The sequence below is a fragment of the Sphaerodactylus townsendi genome, linkage group LG03, assembly GCF_021028975.2.
Source record: "Sphaerodactylus townsendi isolate TG3544 linkage group LG03, MPM_Stown_v2.3, whole genome shotgun sequence".
In the NCBI taxonomy this organism is placed as follows: domain Eukaryota; kingdom Metazoa; phylum Chordata; class Lepidosauria; order Squamata; family Sphaerodactylidae; genus Sphaerodactylus; species Sphaerodactylus townsendi.
This window is the reverse complement of record NC_059427.1, coordinates 5,486,071-5,500,731: the sequence shown is the minus strand read 5'-3', so window position 1 is coordinate 5,500,731 and position 14,661 is coordinate 5,486,071. Positions and strand designations below refer to the sequence as shown.

General features: G+C 43.5%; 2 protein-coding genes across 7 annotated transcripts in view; both read left to right on the top strand.

The window, feature by feature from the left end:
• Window positions 1-14,661, top strand: part of LOC125428587 (zinc finger protein 883-like) — a 1,608,225-nt gene that overhangs the window by 98,278 nt on the left and 1,495,286 nt on the right. The gene's annotated exons all lie outside the window — the stretch shown is intronic.
• LOC125428567 (oocyte zinc finger protein XlCOF6-like) lies at window positions 320-14,062 on the top strand. 5 transcript variants are annotated; one of them, XM_048488883.1, is made up of 9 exons: window positions 320-1,953; window positions 2,814-3,026; window positions 3,483-3,983; window positions 4,283-4,397; window positions 7,383-7,453; window positions 7,648-7,774; window positions 9,789-9,905; window positions 10,766-12,085; window positions 12,254-14,062. In XM_048488883.1, the coding sequence occupies exons 2-9, from the start codon at window positions 3,000-3,002 to the stop codon at window positions 12,640-12,642; spliced, it is 2,667 nt and encodes an 888-aa protein (XP_048344840.1). In that variant the 5' UTR covers window positions 320-1,953; window positions 2,814-2,999; the 3' UTR covers window positions 12,643-14,062. The 5 variants fall into 5 exon arrangements, with proteins under 5 accessions (XP_048344840.1, XP_048344843.1, XP_048344842.1 ...); XM_048488886.1 differs by having other exon boundaries at window positions 320-3,026; window positions 10,799-12,085; XM_048488885.1 differs by having other exon boundaries at window positions 320-3,026; window positions 10,796-12,085.

Here is a 14,661-nt window from a genome sequence, read left to right as displayed (position 1 = left end):
CTGCCAGCATGGCCAATTGGCCATGCTGACAGAGGCTGATGGGAATTGTAGTTCCTGAACATCTGGAGAGCCGCAGGTTCCCTACCCCTGCACTGGAAGAAAGAACACTTTATTTTCTTTCTGGCAAAGGGAACGCACATAATAGCCTAGGATAATTAAAGGGAAAGACTCGCAGTCCAGGGGAGGCGGGGGGCCGGGAGGAGCTATTTCCTGCTCCCCCTTTACAGAGGGAAGACTTGAGTTTCTGCAGCAATGAATGGGAGGGGTCTGGTGAACTCAAAGGGGCTGTGGGGAGAGAAATCTACTAGGGTATGCTGGGTAGGACCCTAAGCGGAGAAAGAGGAAGGGGGGGGGGGCAATAGGAGAAGTTCCCTCTCGTCATCCTCAAGTTCACTTAACCTGTTCCTGTTCCACAAAGAGCTGCTTTTTGTGCAAAGTAAAGAAGTCCCTCCGAAAAGAGTTAGGGAATTAAGACCTGCAAGTGATGTGAACAGGAAAGGGATCTTTTAGCTTTGTTGAAGGCAATCCCTAGGGTGTTGTGGGTTTTCCAGGTTTGCTTTGACACTCCAAAGGAATGTCCAGAGTGGGACAAAGAACCATTTGCATTGCTTAAAAGTGTTAAGAGTGCAATTTGCATGTGTTAAGTGGAATCCACCCATTTTAGCATATGTATGTAACACTGAGGTTGCATAATCTATTAGTGAGGGCATCTGCATAGCAGTTGCCTGGCATTTCTAACCATTTAATTTGCTTTCTGCAGAGTTGCCTGGCATTTCTAACCATTTAATTTGCTTTCTGCAGAGAGACATCCTGGTGTCTGGGTGGTGTTTGCTAACTGTTGTCTTGATTCTAGTGTGTTTAAGTACTGGTAGCTAAATTTTGTTCATTTTCGTGGTTTCTTCCTTTCTGTTGAAATTATTCATGTGCTTGTGGATATCAGTCACTCCTCTGTGTAGTCTGATGTAGTGACTGTCAGAGAGGTCCAGAATTTCTGTGTTTTCAAATAACACTGTGTCCAGCTTAGTTTTTCATGGGCTGCGCTACTGCTGATTTTTCCAACTGAATTAGTCTGCTATGCCTTTCATGTTCTTTGATTCGTGTCTGGGCGCTTCATTTTGTGGTCCCTATGCAGACTTGTCCACAGCTGCAAGGTACACAGTAAAATCCTGTAGCAGTTAAAGGATCCCTCTTATCCTTTGCTAAATGTAGCATTTGTTGAATTTTCTTGGGTCTGAAGATTGTTTGGAGGTTATGTTTCTTCTATAGTTTAAGTGATTGAGTTACTCTGGAAGGAGGTGGGGTTCACAGAATCATGGAGAGGTCCTCCCTCCAATCCCCTTTGTCTTTCTCCCTATAGAAATCATGATCCTTTGCTGCTTTTCTATGGGTGTATGTGAAGGGGGGTTCTCCAGGCTCCCCAGTTGCAAGATGTCATCAAGGTCAGCAGTGCCGTGTGCTGGATGGAAGGAAAGAGTGAAGGCACCCTGTCTGGCATGAATGAGGAGACATCCGTCTTTGACCTGATTAATACAGAGATAGTTGACGCAGCCTCTCTTCTTGCAGTGCTAGCTTTCTATGTGTGGGAAGTTTTTCGTGATGCAAATGAACATTTGGTGTTACTAAATTGAGAGTTGGAATCTGCCATCTGCTTTTTCCAGGGCAACCTATCTAGAGGCATGACCTGTAAATTGTGGGCAAGTGTGGGGTGACCTAATGCAAAAATCATAAGGATCTATGAGAATCCAGGCTTTGACATTTTTTCACCATCCCAGAACCATGAAGCAGTGGATACCTGATTTTTGCGGTGCTGCCTATAGACTTAGACATGCTCTACAATATGATATTGGTTTGGTTTTGTTTCAGGGTAAAAATGAAATGATTTCGTAAGGATCAGTTCAACTTCATGTAGTCTGACTGTTACCCAGGCCCCTTTTGGACCCAAATTCTACTGAGGTGTAGTGTTTCTATAATCTTTTTGGTCTAGTTCCTCCCTGTAGGGACCCAAAGAGGGTTATTGTTGGGAAGGGGGTTTTCCAGGATGCAGAAGCGTTTGGGAACTGAAAGAAAAGGATCTTCCTTCCCCACCCCAAACCACCCCAGCACTAGAGGCCTGAGCATGCTTCTCCCCCTCCATGATCCATGGAAGGTAGAAATCAATTGAACATAATTTAAAGGGGACAGAAAGGGCTAAGGAAGAGGGAGGCTGGAGTAAGTGGACACTTAATGATCCTAATCCTCCTAACCAGGGATGCTTTGTGGCAAAGGGGCAGAGACCGTTATTGTCCTTGGTAACCCTGAGTCCCCTGTGGGGGAGGGGGTAAAGAGTTGGAGTACTCCTCATAAGGAAAAAAAAATTACAATCTTCCCAGAGTGATTGGAGGCCTGAAGGTGCCACTTGCTTACCTCAGAAGTACTCTGGCTTTTAAAATTTATTTTTATTTATTTTTCTATTCATCTGCATTGTTCTGGTTGTGAATGTTAGAATAGAATCACAGAATACACAGTTAGAAGAGACTACAAGGGCCACCAAGTCAAACTCCTGCCATGCAGAAACACACAATCAAAGCACTCCCAACAGATGGTTATCCATCTCCTTCAGGTGGAATCTGCTTTACCACAGCTTGAATCTTCTCAGAGTAACTGGAGGGCTAAAACTGTAGCTCTCTTTCCTCAGGAGGACTTCAGCTTTTAAGATTTATTTTTATTTACTTGATTTGACATCCATTGTAAAACTATACACTGATATAATTAATTGGCTATTTGTCTGTATTGTGATGGTTGTTGCAATGGGAATTATTTGAATCTCCTCACAGTGATCGGAGGGCCTGAAGCTGCCAATTGCTTACCTCAGAAGGACTCCAGCTTTTTCATATATATATACTTTTTGTGTATATATATACACACACACACATTTTCAAGGCTTACATGAAACTCCTAACAGACAACTCACCAAGGTGGAGCAAAGCTGCAAGTCTATTCATCTTGAAGCAACTGGCTTGATGGAAGTCAGAAAAACTCAGGAATTGGTACGTATTAATTATTAATTGCTGTTCTATATGCTGTGTCATAAAAAAAGAACACATTTGAAGTTTATTATTGTTTTCATAAATGTAAGCATTGCAAAGTGGAAACACTGTTAAGGACATAAACTCCATCAGTTCTTCAATTTAAAAAAATCTTCGATATCCCCTTTTTAATTAATTAGAAGTTATGCTCAGTGTTGGGAGGACTGGACCTGGAGAAACATCCAGAAAAGCCCTCCAAAGTAATCAGAGGAAAACTTGTGGCATCTTTAAAGAGTCAGAGACAGTTAACTTTCCTGACAAACCAAATAGGCACATCCAAAAAAGCTGGGTATGTAATACAGCAAAATTAAACTACAAGCCACAAGAGACAATTTTGTTTTGATCCACTACATATCTCCACTGTCTTTTGCTTTCCTTGTGCTGCATTGCTGTCTACTTCCCCCATCCCCCTTGCAGGAAGATAATTCTCTTCACTGTCAACTGAGTAAAGACATCTTTTCACAATTGGAGGCGACCCAATACACAGGGAAGGAGATGGAAGATCAGGACCCAGAAGGACCTGGACCTGGCAAGAGAAAAAGAAAAGGCCCCCATTCCATCCAAGCTGGGAGTAGTGCTGAGTTCTGGGAGACAGCTGTGCTAGGCATCTGGAATCAGGAGCCCTTGAACTCAGAAGTACTTTGCCGGCTCTTCCGGCAGTTCTGCTACTATGAGGCCAATGGACCTCGAGAGGTTTTCAGCCAGCTCCATGGACTTTGCAACCACTGGCTGAAGCCAGAAAGGCACTCCAAGAAGCAGATCCTGGACCTGGTGATCCTGGAGCAGTTCCTGACCATCCTGCCCCAGGAAATGCAGTGCTGGGTCAGAGAATGTGGGCCAGAGACCAGTTCCCAGGCAGTGGCCCTGGCCGAAGGTTTCCTCCTGAGTCAGGCTGAGGAGAAGAGGCAGGCAGAACAGGTGAGGGCTTTTCATTCCAGGTATGTCCAAATCAAGTAACAATATCTGGCCTTTTCCCAAAGCTTCCCTGCTTGATATTTGTCCAAGAATTAATCATCCAAATCGGATATTTCAGAAGCTGCATCAGCAGCCACTTCTTCTGAGGAATTTCTTATCCCTCCAGATAATCCCTCCAGTGTTGAAAGGAAAACCATGTAAGGTCTGCTGATAGAAAGATGCAGAGTCTGGGGGTGGGGCAGGATCCATTACCTGGTGTCTTCCATTCAGTCTCTTCCCTGTCTCCTTTGCTTCTGTTTCAGATGTGGGATCCATTAGTGAAGATGGAAGCTGAGTTCTCTGAGATGGAAAGAGTTTTGTTGGAGAAAGAGCAGCATGGTCAGACTCAGGAGCATGGCCAAGATGTCATCTCATGTGGTAAGGTCTCATTTTGCCTGGATGGTCCTTGTGGTCCTCAGTCTGATATTCTGATAGCGAATTGAGCCAAATCTTTGAATACATAACTCTGGTGACTGGAGCTGGGGATGGGCTACAAGAATCATTCTACAAATGTGAAAAGGGTGGCAGATTTGCCCCCAAATCTGAAACTTAAAAAAAATACGTTGGAGATTTTTAAGAATCTGGAAATGATAAAAAGGATCAACATAGCTCGCAGCAGCAGAGTCCCTTGGTGGCTGTTGACTGGCAACCTGAAGATGGACAACCTCTGGGTGGGACTTGTTACCACCCAGCTTTCATGACTCAAGTGGGCCTGCTTGCTCCTGTTCAACATCAGCCACCATATGAAAGCCTGCAATTAGAACTTCAGAGTAGGGTCTGAGAGACACAGGTTCAAATTTCCATCCTCCTGTGGAAGTTCACTGGATGTTTTTGGACCATTTGTACACTTTCAGCCTAGCCTATGGCATGGGTTGTTGTGTGGATGAACTCTACTTTTTTACGCTCTGTTTATTACACAGTGGTTTGCCATTTGTCCTTCTGTGAAATCTGGTGGCATGAAGTTAATACTTAATATTTAAATGTTTGCTACTGGATACTTCACACAAATGTGTGTGGACATTTTATTCTGTTCATAGATGCTTTATTGAGTTGATATTTGCAAAAATTCAGTTGGCAACCATAGAAGACAAAGAATCAGGAATAGAGGAGAGGATATGAGGGTTTTCAGGAAATGGAAAGGGTAAATAGAGGCAGAAGGTTAAATTAAAGTCTTCTACTAGTGGGTTCCCACTTCTGTTCACTAACTGTGATGACCATAAAAGGAGTAGACAAAGTCATGGAGGCAATTTCTCACATAGATTACAATTTTCATATCCTACCCTTTCCCCATTAAAGGGCCTCAACTGGTACAAGAGAAAGGATAGACAAACTCTGGCTGAGTTGTATCATGGAAGGCTTTCACGGCCAGGCTCAACTGGTTGTTGTGGGCTTTCTGGGCTGTGTGACCTTGATCTGGTAAATCTTGTTCCTAATATTTCGCCTGCATCTGTGACTGGCATCTTCAGAGGTATATCACAGAGAGAAATGTGTTACACGCTGTGTCCAGTGAGTTTTGTGAAATAATGTATCATGCACATTCTGGGGAGAATGCTCAGAAATTCAGGTGTTAGGTGCCAGGAATAGTGGGAAATTTTGTTTTGTGCTCATGCTTTCCATGGCATCTGCCAGCTGCTGTGGGAAAATAGGCTGATGGTCTAGGGATGCTAATCTGTGGTTCGCCATCTCCAGCTCTTTGGGGGAGGGGCTCAAGATTTATGTGATACTGCATTATGTTTTGTTTGACCAAAAATCCAGGTGTGACATTAGTGGTCCAGTAGATGCCTTGGAAACTCATTGATATCCCAAGCAAGGACGTAGGTAAGGGGGGCGGTTCTCAGATTCAAACCCCCCATTACATGTCCGAAGCTCTGCCCCCTGTTTGTGGGCTTTTTGGTATTTTTTAGTGGTTTTTTCAGTTTTTGGCCTGCAGGGGGCGCATTTTTTAGGCTAGCAACACCAAAACTTCAGGGATTTGTTGGGAGACAAACTTTGCCAAACCTGGGTGGTATCATCAGGAGAGTCTCTTACTGATGCCACCCAGGTTTTGTGAAGTTTGGTCCAAGGGGTCCAAAGCTATGGACTCCCAAAGGGGGTGCCCCATCCCCCATTGTTTCCAATGGGAGCTAATAGAAGATGGGGCTACACCTTTGAGGGTCCATAAGCTTGGACCCCCTGAACCAAACTTCACCAAACCTGGGTGGTATCATTAGGAGAGTCTCCTAAAGATACCCTGAATGTTTGGTGCTTCTAGCTTAACAGTTGCACCCCTGACAGCAGGCATCCCACCCCAAATTTCCCCAGATTCTCCTTTTAAATCCACCCTCTTCGGCATAGATTTAAAGCCCAGAGCCCCTGGGGATGGGGCGGTATAGAAATTTAAATAATAAAATAAATAAATAAATAAATAAAATGGAGAATCGGAGGTCCCCAGTTTAGACATTGAAGGTGATGCTGTTTCAGGGTGGGGGATAATCCACCCCAAAACAGCATCACTTTCAGTGTTGTTTTAACTGGGGACCTCAGATTCTCCCTTTAAGGTGGATTTAAAAGGAGAATCTGGGCTCCCTAATTTAAACACCATTGAAAGTGATACTACTTGGGGGTGGATTCCAGCATCACAGCAGCCACCCATGGGGACGGGGGGGAGAGGGGCGCAAAAATCAGATTTTGCACCAGGCTCCATTTTCCCTAGCTATGCCTCTGCCCAGGGGGGGGGGCAGGAGGGCCTGCCAGCTGCCGGCTGGGAGCCCAGCTGGTGGGGGGGAGGGCGGGGCAGGGGAGTCTGCCATCCTCTGCCTCGGAGAGCTGCTTTTATAAGCGGTGGGGGTGGGGCTTGGGGAGGAGTGGCCATGCCCCACCCCCTGAACCCCCCATAAAAATTCTATACCTACGTCCCTGATCCCAAGTTTGCAGATGCACTAAAGTAACATCTGAATTTTGGGCCAGATGTAATGGCTAGATGCCGTATACTCTCATTTTCACCTCTCTTTTTTTTCTCTCACTAGCATAAACTCATAGATATGTGCAGGGGCCCAGTTAGTGTGAGAAGGGCATGACTGGGCCTTTGGTCTGATTCAACAGAGGAGCTCTCACTTTTTGAGCTCCAGAGTTCACAGGACACGTTTTCAAGTATCACAGAAGCCTAAAACGAGTCAACAGAACTTATAGCCCCCCAAGGGTCATGGGTACCCTGTGTTTCTCTTCTGCCTGTCCCACAAGTGTCACAATTCTTTTTGAGTGTAGATAGGGCAAGGTTAGACAGCTCTGGGAATGTGTGTGTGTGCGTGAAACACGATTCACCCAAGCAAACAGAATAGGAAGTGGAGGCTAATGTCTTTTCTTCCACTTTTCTCTCCCTTGCAGCCAGTCAAGAGACAGTTTTGTTTCATTTTCTTTGTGGAGATGTGGAAACAGCTGCTGTACTTCCAGTCCAGGTAGGAGAAATGAGTGGGGGATAGCCTTTCTCAGGAGGGCTTCTCTCCTGCAGTTGGTGCTGAGGTGTCCTGGCAAGGGGATCTGAACACCACTCGTTATGTACATGCTCAACTCTCCATCATATACCCCCTTCTAGAGTGCCATCTCTGCTCATCATCTCTGACGAGGGACTCAAGCATGCTTATTCTTTCAGGTTGCAGTTTCCTTTGAGGAGGTGGCTGTATGTTTCACCGAGGCAGAGTGGGCTCTGCTGAATCCGGATCAAAGAGCTCTCTGCAGGGAAGTCATGCTGGAGAACTATGGGAGTGTGGCCTCTCTGGGTAAAGATTTTTAGTAGTTGGCCAAGGTGCAAGTTGCTGACTTTGTCATTATGTATGAATCAAAACTGTGCACAGAAATCTGTTCTTTTGAGGTCTTTCCTACTACTTGCTTTCTTTTGGAGGGCTTCAGCTGGAGGGATGACAGTGAAAGTGTCAGGAGCTGAAAGTATAACAGCTGCATGGCAAAACCCGTGATTGCCTTAATGGACTGCTGAAGGACTAACAGCAGTCACCTGTTGGCAGTCAGCCAAAGGGAATGACTAAGCATGATTGCACCAGCTATATATATAAGTCATGTGACCTTTGACTGTACTAGCCATAGGCTAATTAATGTATCATAGTGTATATAAGTAAGCAAACTCAATATTCAGCATGGCCAGGCAGAGCAACTGAAGCCATCTGCTTTGGCAGGAACAACTGAGACCAGTGTTGTGGCTATTACCCAAGTCAGAGAGGGTGGCCTGAGGCCAATGTGGGATTCAGAAACCCTCAGAAAGACTCTCAGTCACCAACCATTTCAACACAATTATCCTCCAACGAGATTACTGTCATGCTGTCTGACTGATATCGAATGGATCCATCCCACTTGCATTGGTTGTAATTGTGGGCTTTATTTTTAAAAATACTTTTAAATTGATTTTATATTAAATTTTATGTATTTTATTTCATTTATACCCTGCCCACTCCTGACCATAACAAAAGTCGGGGTGGCTTTGAAAAGTATGAAACAATACATATAAAAATATAACTCTAGAATAAAATTAAAACTGTAAAAACCCAATATGCTTCCACAGATGGCGAAGATAATAATAACCTTATTCAGCCTATAATTAGTATCCTCAATCTTCCATTACTTCTTTTGCTATGAAAATGAGAAAGACACCAGGGGATCAGATGACAATAAAAACATAAACAGGAGGAAGGGAAGACACTCAGGTTAAAGTGCATATTGCCGAATGGTTATTAATGGTTGATGGTTGAGAAGTCAGCAAGATGTCGCTGGAGCTATGTATGGCCTCAGCCAAAAGCCCTGTGGAACATCTCCATCTTACAGGCCCTATGGACATGACTAAGATCCAGCAGGGCCCTGGTATCAGCAGATAGAGAGTTTCACCAGGTTGGAGCCAGGGCTGAGAAAGCCCTGGCTCTGGTCGAGACCAACCTAATGTCCTTAGGGCCAGAGACTACCAGCAGATTTCCATCACGGAGCCAACTTGGTGTAGTGGTTAAGAGCAGGTGCATTCTAATCTGGAGAACTGGGTTTGATTCCCCTCTCTGCCACTTGAGCTGTGGAGGCTTATCTGGTGAACCAGATTAGCTTATACACTCCAACATGTGCCAGCTAGGTGACCTTGGGCTAGTCAGAGATTTTCGGAGCTCTCTCAGCCCCTCCTACCTTATAGTGTTTGCTGTGAGGGGGGAAGGGAAAGGAGATCATAAGCTCCTTTGAGTCTCCTTACATGAGAGAAAGGGGATATAAATCCAAACTCCTCTTCTTCCTCTTCTTCTTCCTCTTCTTCTTCGTCGTCGTCGGGATCAAAGTGTGTGTGTATTATGAATCTTGACATAAAGTTTCTTTGTTATTATTTAACTAATATAATTATTTAAAGTTTAATCGTCTTTAAAAATACCTGCTAAACATTGAATATATTGACTACAAAGCAAACATTAGCAAATAATAAGATACTAGTTCCATTAAAATCTGTTACCACCTATGTAAGTATAAGGCACTATACCCTTATATTATAGTTACTTTTCTACTTTACAAAGACAGTATTGGGACATTTCACCACAAAATATACTTTTTCTTCTCATGGAACTCCTGTTTCACATGTCCGTTTACAAGGCTTGTGAGCTTTGCCACAGTAGGATATGCTCTAATCTTGGGCTTTGATCTTGACTAGGTTCCCATTCTCCCAAGGGAAAAACCCCTTTCTCTTCCTTGGATTTCTTTCTTTCCCCATAAAAAGACAATCACTTTCTCTCTGTGTCTCTCTGTCTCTTGGTGCCAAAGGAGCCATGCATGTAAGAGAGATGGGAGTGGAGACAGACAAAGCCTCAGAAGAAAGCCTGGAGAGGTTTTCAAGAAGATCTCAAGAGAGTATTTCCTTCCCAGATGACTTGGCTGCAAGTGAGTGTCATTCATGGTTGTGTCAAGGGAATGGGTAAGGAATATCCGTGGATGATTTCTGCTTCACTTAGCAACTCCTCATTTGGCAGAGTCATATAGCCTGCTGAGAAAGGCCTTCTGGGACCTGCAGTGTGAGAGGTTCTGAAGCTCCTTCCAGGACTGAGCTCAGCTGTGGTTCTTGATGGACTGCTGTATCCTTAAATATAGTATATTTCAGTGAAGGTGGGGTGGGTTATTTAAGAACTGCCAGACTGGAAGAGGCCAAAGGCCCTTTCCTACAGTCATCACCTGGATGCCTTTGGGCCTTACGTGCCCTCAACATTACTGATGCCTCTTCCAAAAACCATGGGGGTCCCCTTGAATTGTGGGGTTCACTCCGTGAAATCCTGCCTCCCCCCTTCCCCGTAAGGTTGAAAAACAACTCTTTATGACTTCCTTCACAACTAGAAGAAAATTTTCCAAGCAGTTGCCGGACTGTATATTATCGTAACTTCTTCCAGAGAGACAGTATCATGTAGTGGTTAAGAGCAGTAGACTCTAACCTGGGAAGAGCGGTTCAAGTCCCCACTCCTCCAGATGAAGCCTTCTAGTTGACCTTGGGCCAATCATGGTTTTCTCTGACTCTCTCAGCCCAACTATCTCATAAGATGCCTGTTGTAGGGAGGAGAAAGTAATGTGCTTTGTAAAATGCAATGAGAGTCTTTAAGGAAAAGAAAAGCAGGTTATAAAAGCCTCATTTTCTCTTTTATTGAATTATCAATAATCAATTCAAAAGAGCTTTTTTTGGTGTGGGGAGAACTGACCAAGGAAATGCATACACAATGAGCAGTGTCTGATGGGTATCTTGGCTTCTTGTTTAGGTGGTGACTGGGCCTCTTCCTTCCTTTCAGCAGGACTTAGAGAGGAAAAAGTCAAGGGATTCCAGGAGTTCCCTGTGCAAAAAGCTAAGGAAGAAGACTCCAAAGGAGATGGACCAAAGAGTCAAGTGGAAGGCCATACAGACAAGAGATGGAATAAGCCTTTTCTGTTCCAAGATTTTCATGAAATCATAGTCCAAGAAGAAGGGTCAACCAAAACAAGAAGGGACAAAGGCCTCAATGCTAAGCAGAGAATCCTCTCCAGGGAAAATGAAAAAGAAATTGTGACTTTTGGAAAGACCATCCATAAGAACATGAGTCTTGGTAAAGGGCAGGATTTCTGCAAAGTTATCCACACAGTGGAGAAAGCATATATGTGTTTGGAGTGTAGAATGACTTTCCCAGATCAAAACCAGTATGAGATACATTTGCAAATGCACAGTGAACTGAAGTCCCATCAATGCTTGGAGAATGAAAATAGTATCCTATGCAGTGCAGAGCTCCTCAGGCATCAAAGCACACATATAGAAGAGAAATCTTATATCTGCTCAGACTGTGGCAAGTACTTTTCACAGAAATCAGACCTTGTTCAATCCCATATGATTCATTCAGAAGAGAAGCCATTCATCTGCTTAGAGAGTGGAATGACCTTGTCTGATGGAAGAAAGGGTAAGGAACATATTCTGCAACACAGTATAATGAAGGAACATAAATGCTATTGCTGTGGAAGGTTCTTCAGATACAAATCACAGCTCCTTGTACACCAGAAAATTCACAAAGTGGAAAAACCTTCAAAATGTGGAAAGAGATTCAGTAAAAGTGATAATTTCCAAATACCTCAGATAACCCAGAAAGGAGAGAAACCTTTTGAATGCTTAGAGTGTGGGAAGAGATTCAGTCACAGTTGCAGTCTTAAAGCACATAAAAGAATCCACACAGGAGAGAAACCTTTTCAATGTACTGAGTGTGGAAAGAGTTTCAGCCACAGTCGCAGTCTTCAAACACATAAAAGAACCCACACAGGGGAGAAACCTTTTGAATGTTCAGAGTGTGGAAAGAGATTCCGTCACACTGGGAATCTTCACACACATAAAAGAACCCATACAGGGGAGAAACCTTTTGAATGCTCAGAGTGTGGAAAGAGATTCACTGGCAGTAGCCATCTTCAAACACATCAAAGAATCCACACAGGGGAGAAACCTTTTGAATGCTCAGAGTGTGGAAAGAGATTCAGTGATAGTAGCCATCTTCAAACACATCAAAGAACCCACACAGGGGAGAAACCATTTGAATGCTCAGAGTGTGGAAAGAGATTCAGTCGGAGTGACAGTCTTCAACATCATCAAAGAATCCACACAGGAGAGAAACCTTTTGCATGTCCAGAGTGTGGAAAGAGATTTAGTTGGAGGGACAAACTTCAACAACATCTAAGAACCCACACAGGGGAGAAACCTTTTGAATGTTCAGTGTGTAGAAAGAGATTCAGTGAAGGTAGCAGTCTTCAGAAGCATCAAAGGACCCACACAGGGGAGAAACCTTTTGAATGCTCAGAGTGTGGAAAGAGATTCAGTCACAGTCGCAGTCTTCAAACACATAAAAGAATCCATACAGGGGAGAAACCTTTTGAATGCTTAGAGTGTGGTAAGAGATTCCGTCACAGCTGCAATCTTTACACACATAAAAGAACCCATACGGGGGAGAAACCTTTTGAATGCTCTGAATGTGGAAAGAGATTTCGTCACAGTGGACATCTTAAGACGCATATGAGAACCCATACGGGGGAGAAACCTTTTGAATGCTCAGATTGTGAAAAGAGATTCAGTGATAGTAGCAGTCTTCGAAAGCATCAAAGAACCCACACGGGAGGAGAAACCATTTGAATGCTCTACATTTGGAAAGAGAGTCAGTAAGAGTGGAAGTCTTCAGAATCATCAAAAAACGCACATGGGGATGAAACCTTTTGAATGCTCAGTGCTGGGAGATTCAGTTGGAGTAGCTATCTTCAAAAACATCAAAGAACCCACATGGGGGAGAAATCATTTGAATGTTCAGAGTGTGAAAAGAGATTCAGTCAAAGTAGGTCTTGCACATCTTCTCAGAAGACAGACGTATGATAAACTTTTGGAATGCTTAGAGTGTAGAAGAAAGTTCAGTCACAGAGATGCAGATGTGAACATTTGAGAACCAACACCAAGGAGAAACCATTTGAAGGTTCAGTGTTGGGCTCCTGCCCTCTCCTCAGTTGAAATATTCCAATTTGATCCCCAATCTTCTCTTTGTTCTTTTGAAGTGCACCCATTTGAAAACTGAAATTGCAATGAGGGAATCTTTTGAATACTTCTGCTCATGTCCAGAGCAGATTTCATCATGGAGGCAGGATGTCCCTTGGTTCCAAGGCACATATATAACCATAGCTCTACTTCAAAGAATGTTTCATCAAAGCAAAACAAGATCATTTCCAGTTAATGGGTAATCTCTGAGGCATCAAAACAGCCCAACATCCAATCAAGTCAAGCACACCTGGTCCTTTGAAAAGTTACCCACCTTGGAGTATCTGGTGTAATTTGCAACTCTTCTCACTGAACTTTTAGTGCCATAGAATCATACAGTTGGAAGGGACCACGAGAGCCATCCCAACCAACCCCTTGCCAAGCAGGGACACATAAAGCACTCCCAAGAGATGGTCATCCAACTTTTGTTTAAAAACCTTCAAAAAGAATGCTTCACTACTGTCAGAGGCAGTGTATTCTGTTGTTGAACAGCCCTTATCATGAGAAAATTCTTCCTAATGTTTAGTTAGAATCTCTTCTCATAGTTTGAATCCATTACTTTGTGTCCTGGTTTCTGGAGCAACTGAAAACAAGCTTGCGCCATCATTTTGTTAGTTTTGACCCAGCTCTCTAATCTGTCCAGGTGATTTTGATATTCTAACCTTGTCCTCTGGGGTATCAGCAACCCCTTCTAATTTGTTGCAATCTGCAGATTTGGTTAGCATTGGACCCAGGACAGAAACCTGTGACACCCCTCAAGTCACTTCTCTCCAGGGTGAAAATGAGCCATTGGGAGAAATATAAGCCAAAATTATATAGGAAAGTATTGTCCTGGGTATCTAGACTTCAAGCTTTGCAAAATATGCAGTGCCAAGATGTGAATGACTGGTTGAGATATAAAAATTTGATTACCATATATACTTGTGTATAAGTTGACCCGCATATAAGTCAAGGCACCTAATTTTACCACAAAAAACTGGGAAAACTTATTGACTCGTGTATAAGTCACAGGTGGGAAATTCAGCAGCTACTGGTAAATTTCAAAAATAAAAATAGATACCAATAAAATTACATTAATTGAGGCATCAGTAGGTTAAATTTTTTTGAATATTTATTTCAAATAAAAACAGTAAACTAGCTCTGTAAACCCTGATTCTCCCTTTAAATCCACTCAGAAGGGGGGCTGATTTAAAGGGAGAATCTGGGGAAAATTTTTAGGGTGCCTGTCAGGGGAGGAATGTTTATGTTAGCAGTACCAACATTTCAGAGTATCTTTAGGAGACCCTCCTGATGATACCACACAGGTTTTGGTGAAGTTTGGTTCAGGGGGTCCAAAGTTATGGACCCTCAAAAGGGTAGCCCCATCTACTTTTAGCTTCCATTGGAAACAATGGGGGATGGGAACACCCACTTTGGGGATCCATAACTTTGGATCCCCTGAACCAAACATCACCAAACCTGGCTGGTATCAGCAAGAGATTATCTTGATGATACCACCCAGGTTTAGTGAAGTTTGGTACAAAGGGTCCAAAGTTATGGACCCTCAAAATGTAGCCCCATCTACTATTAGCTCCCATTGGAAACAATTGGGAATGGGGGCATCCACTATGGGGGTCCATAACTCTGGAC

Coding starts and splice junctions, on each gene's coding strand:
- LOC125428567 (XM_048488883.1), top strand. CDS start 3,000: ATGGAAGTCAGAAAAACTCAGGAATTG. Junction 7,454..7,647: donor CTGCTGTACTTCCAGTCCAG/GTAGGAGAAATG, acceptor TTATTCTTTCAG/GTTGCAGTTTCCTTTGAGGA. Junction 9,906..10,765: donor CCCAGATGACTTGGCTGCAA/GTGAGTGTCATT, acceptor CTTCTTGTTTAG/GTGGTGACTGGGCCTCTTCC.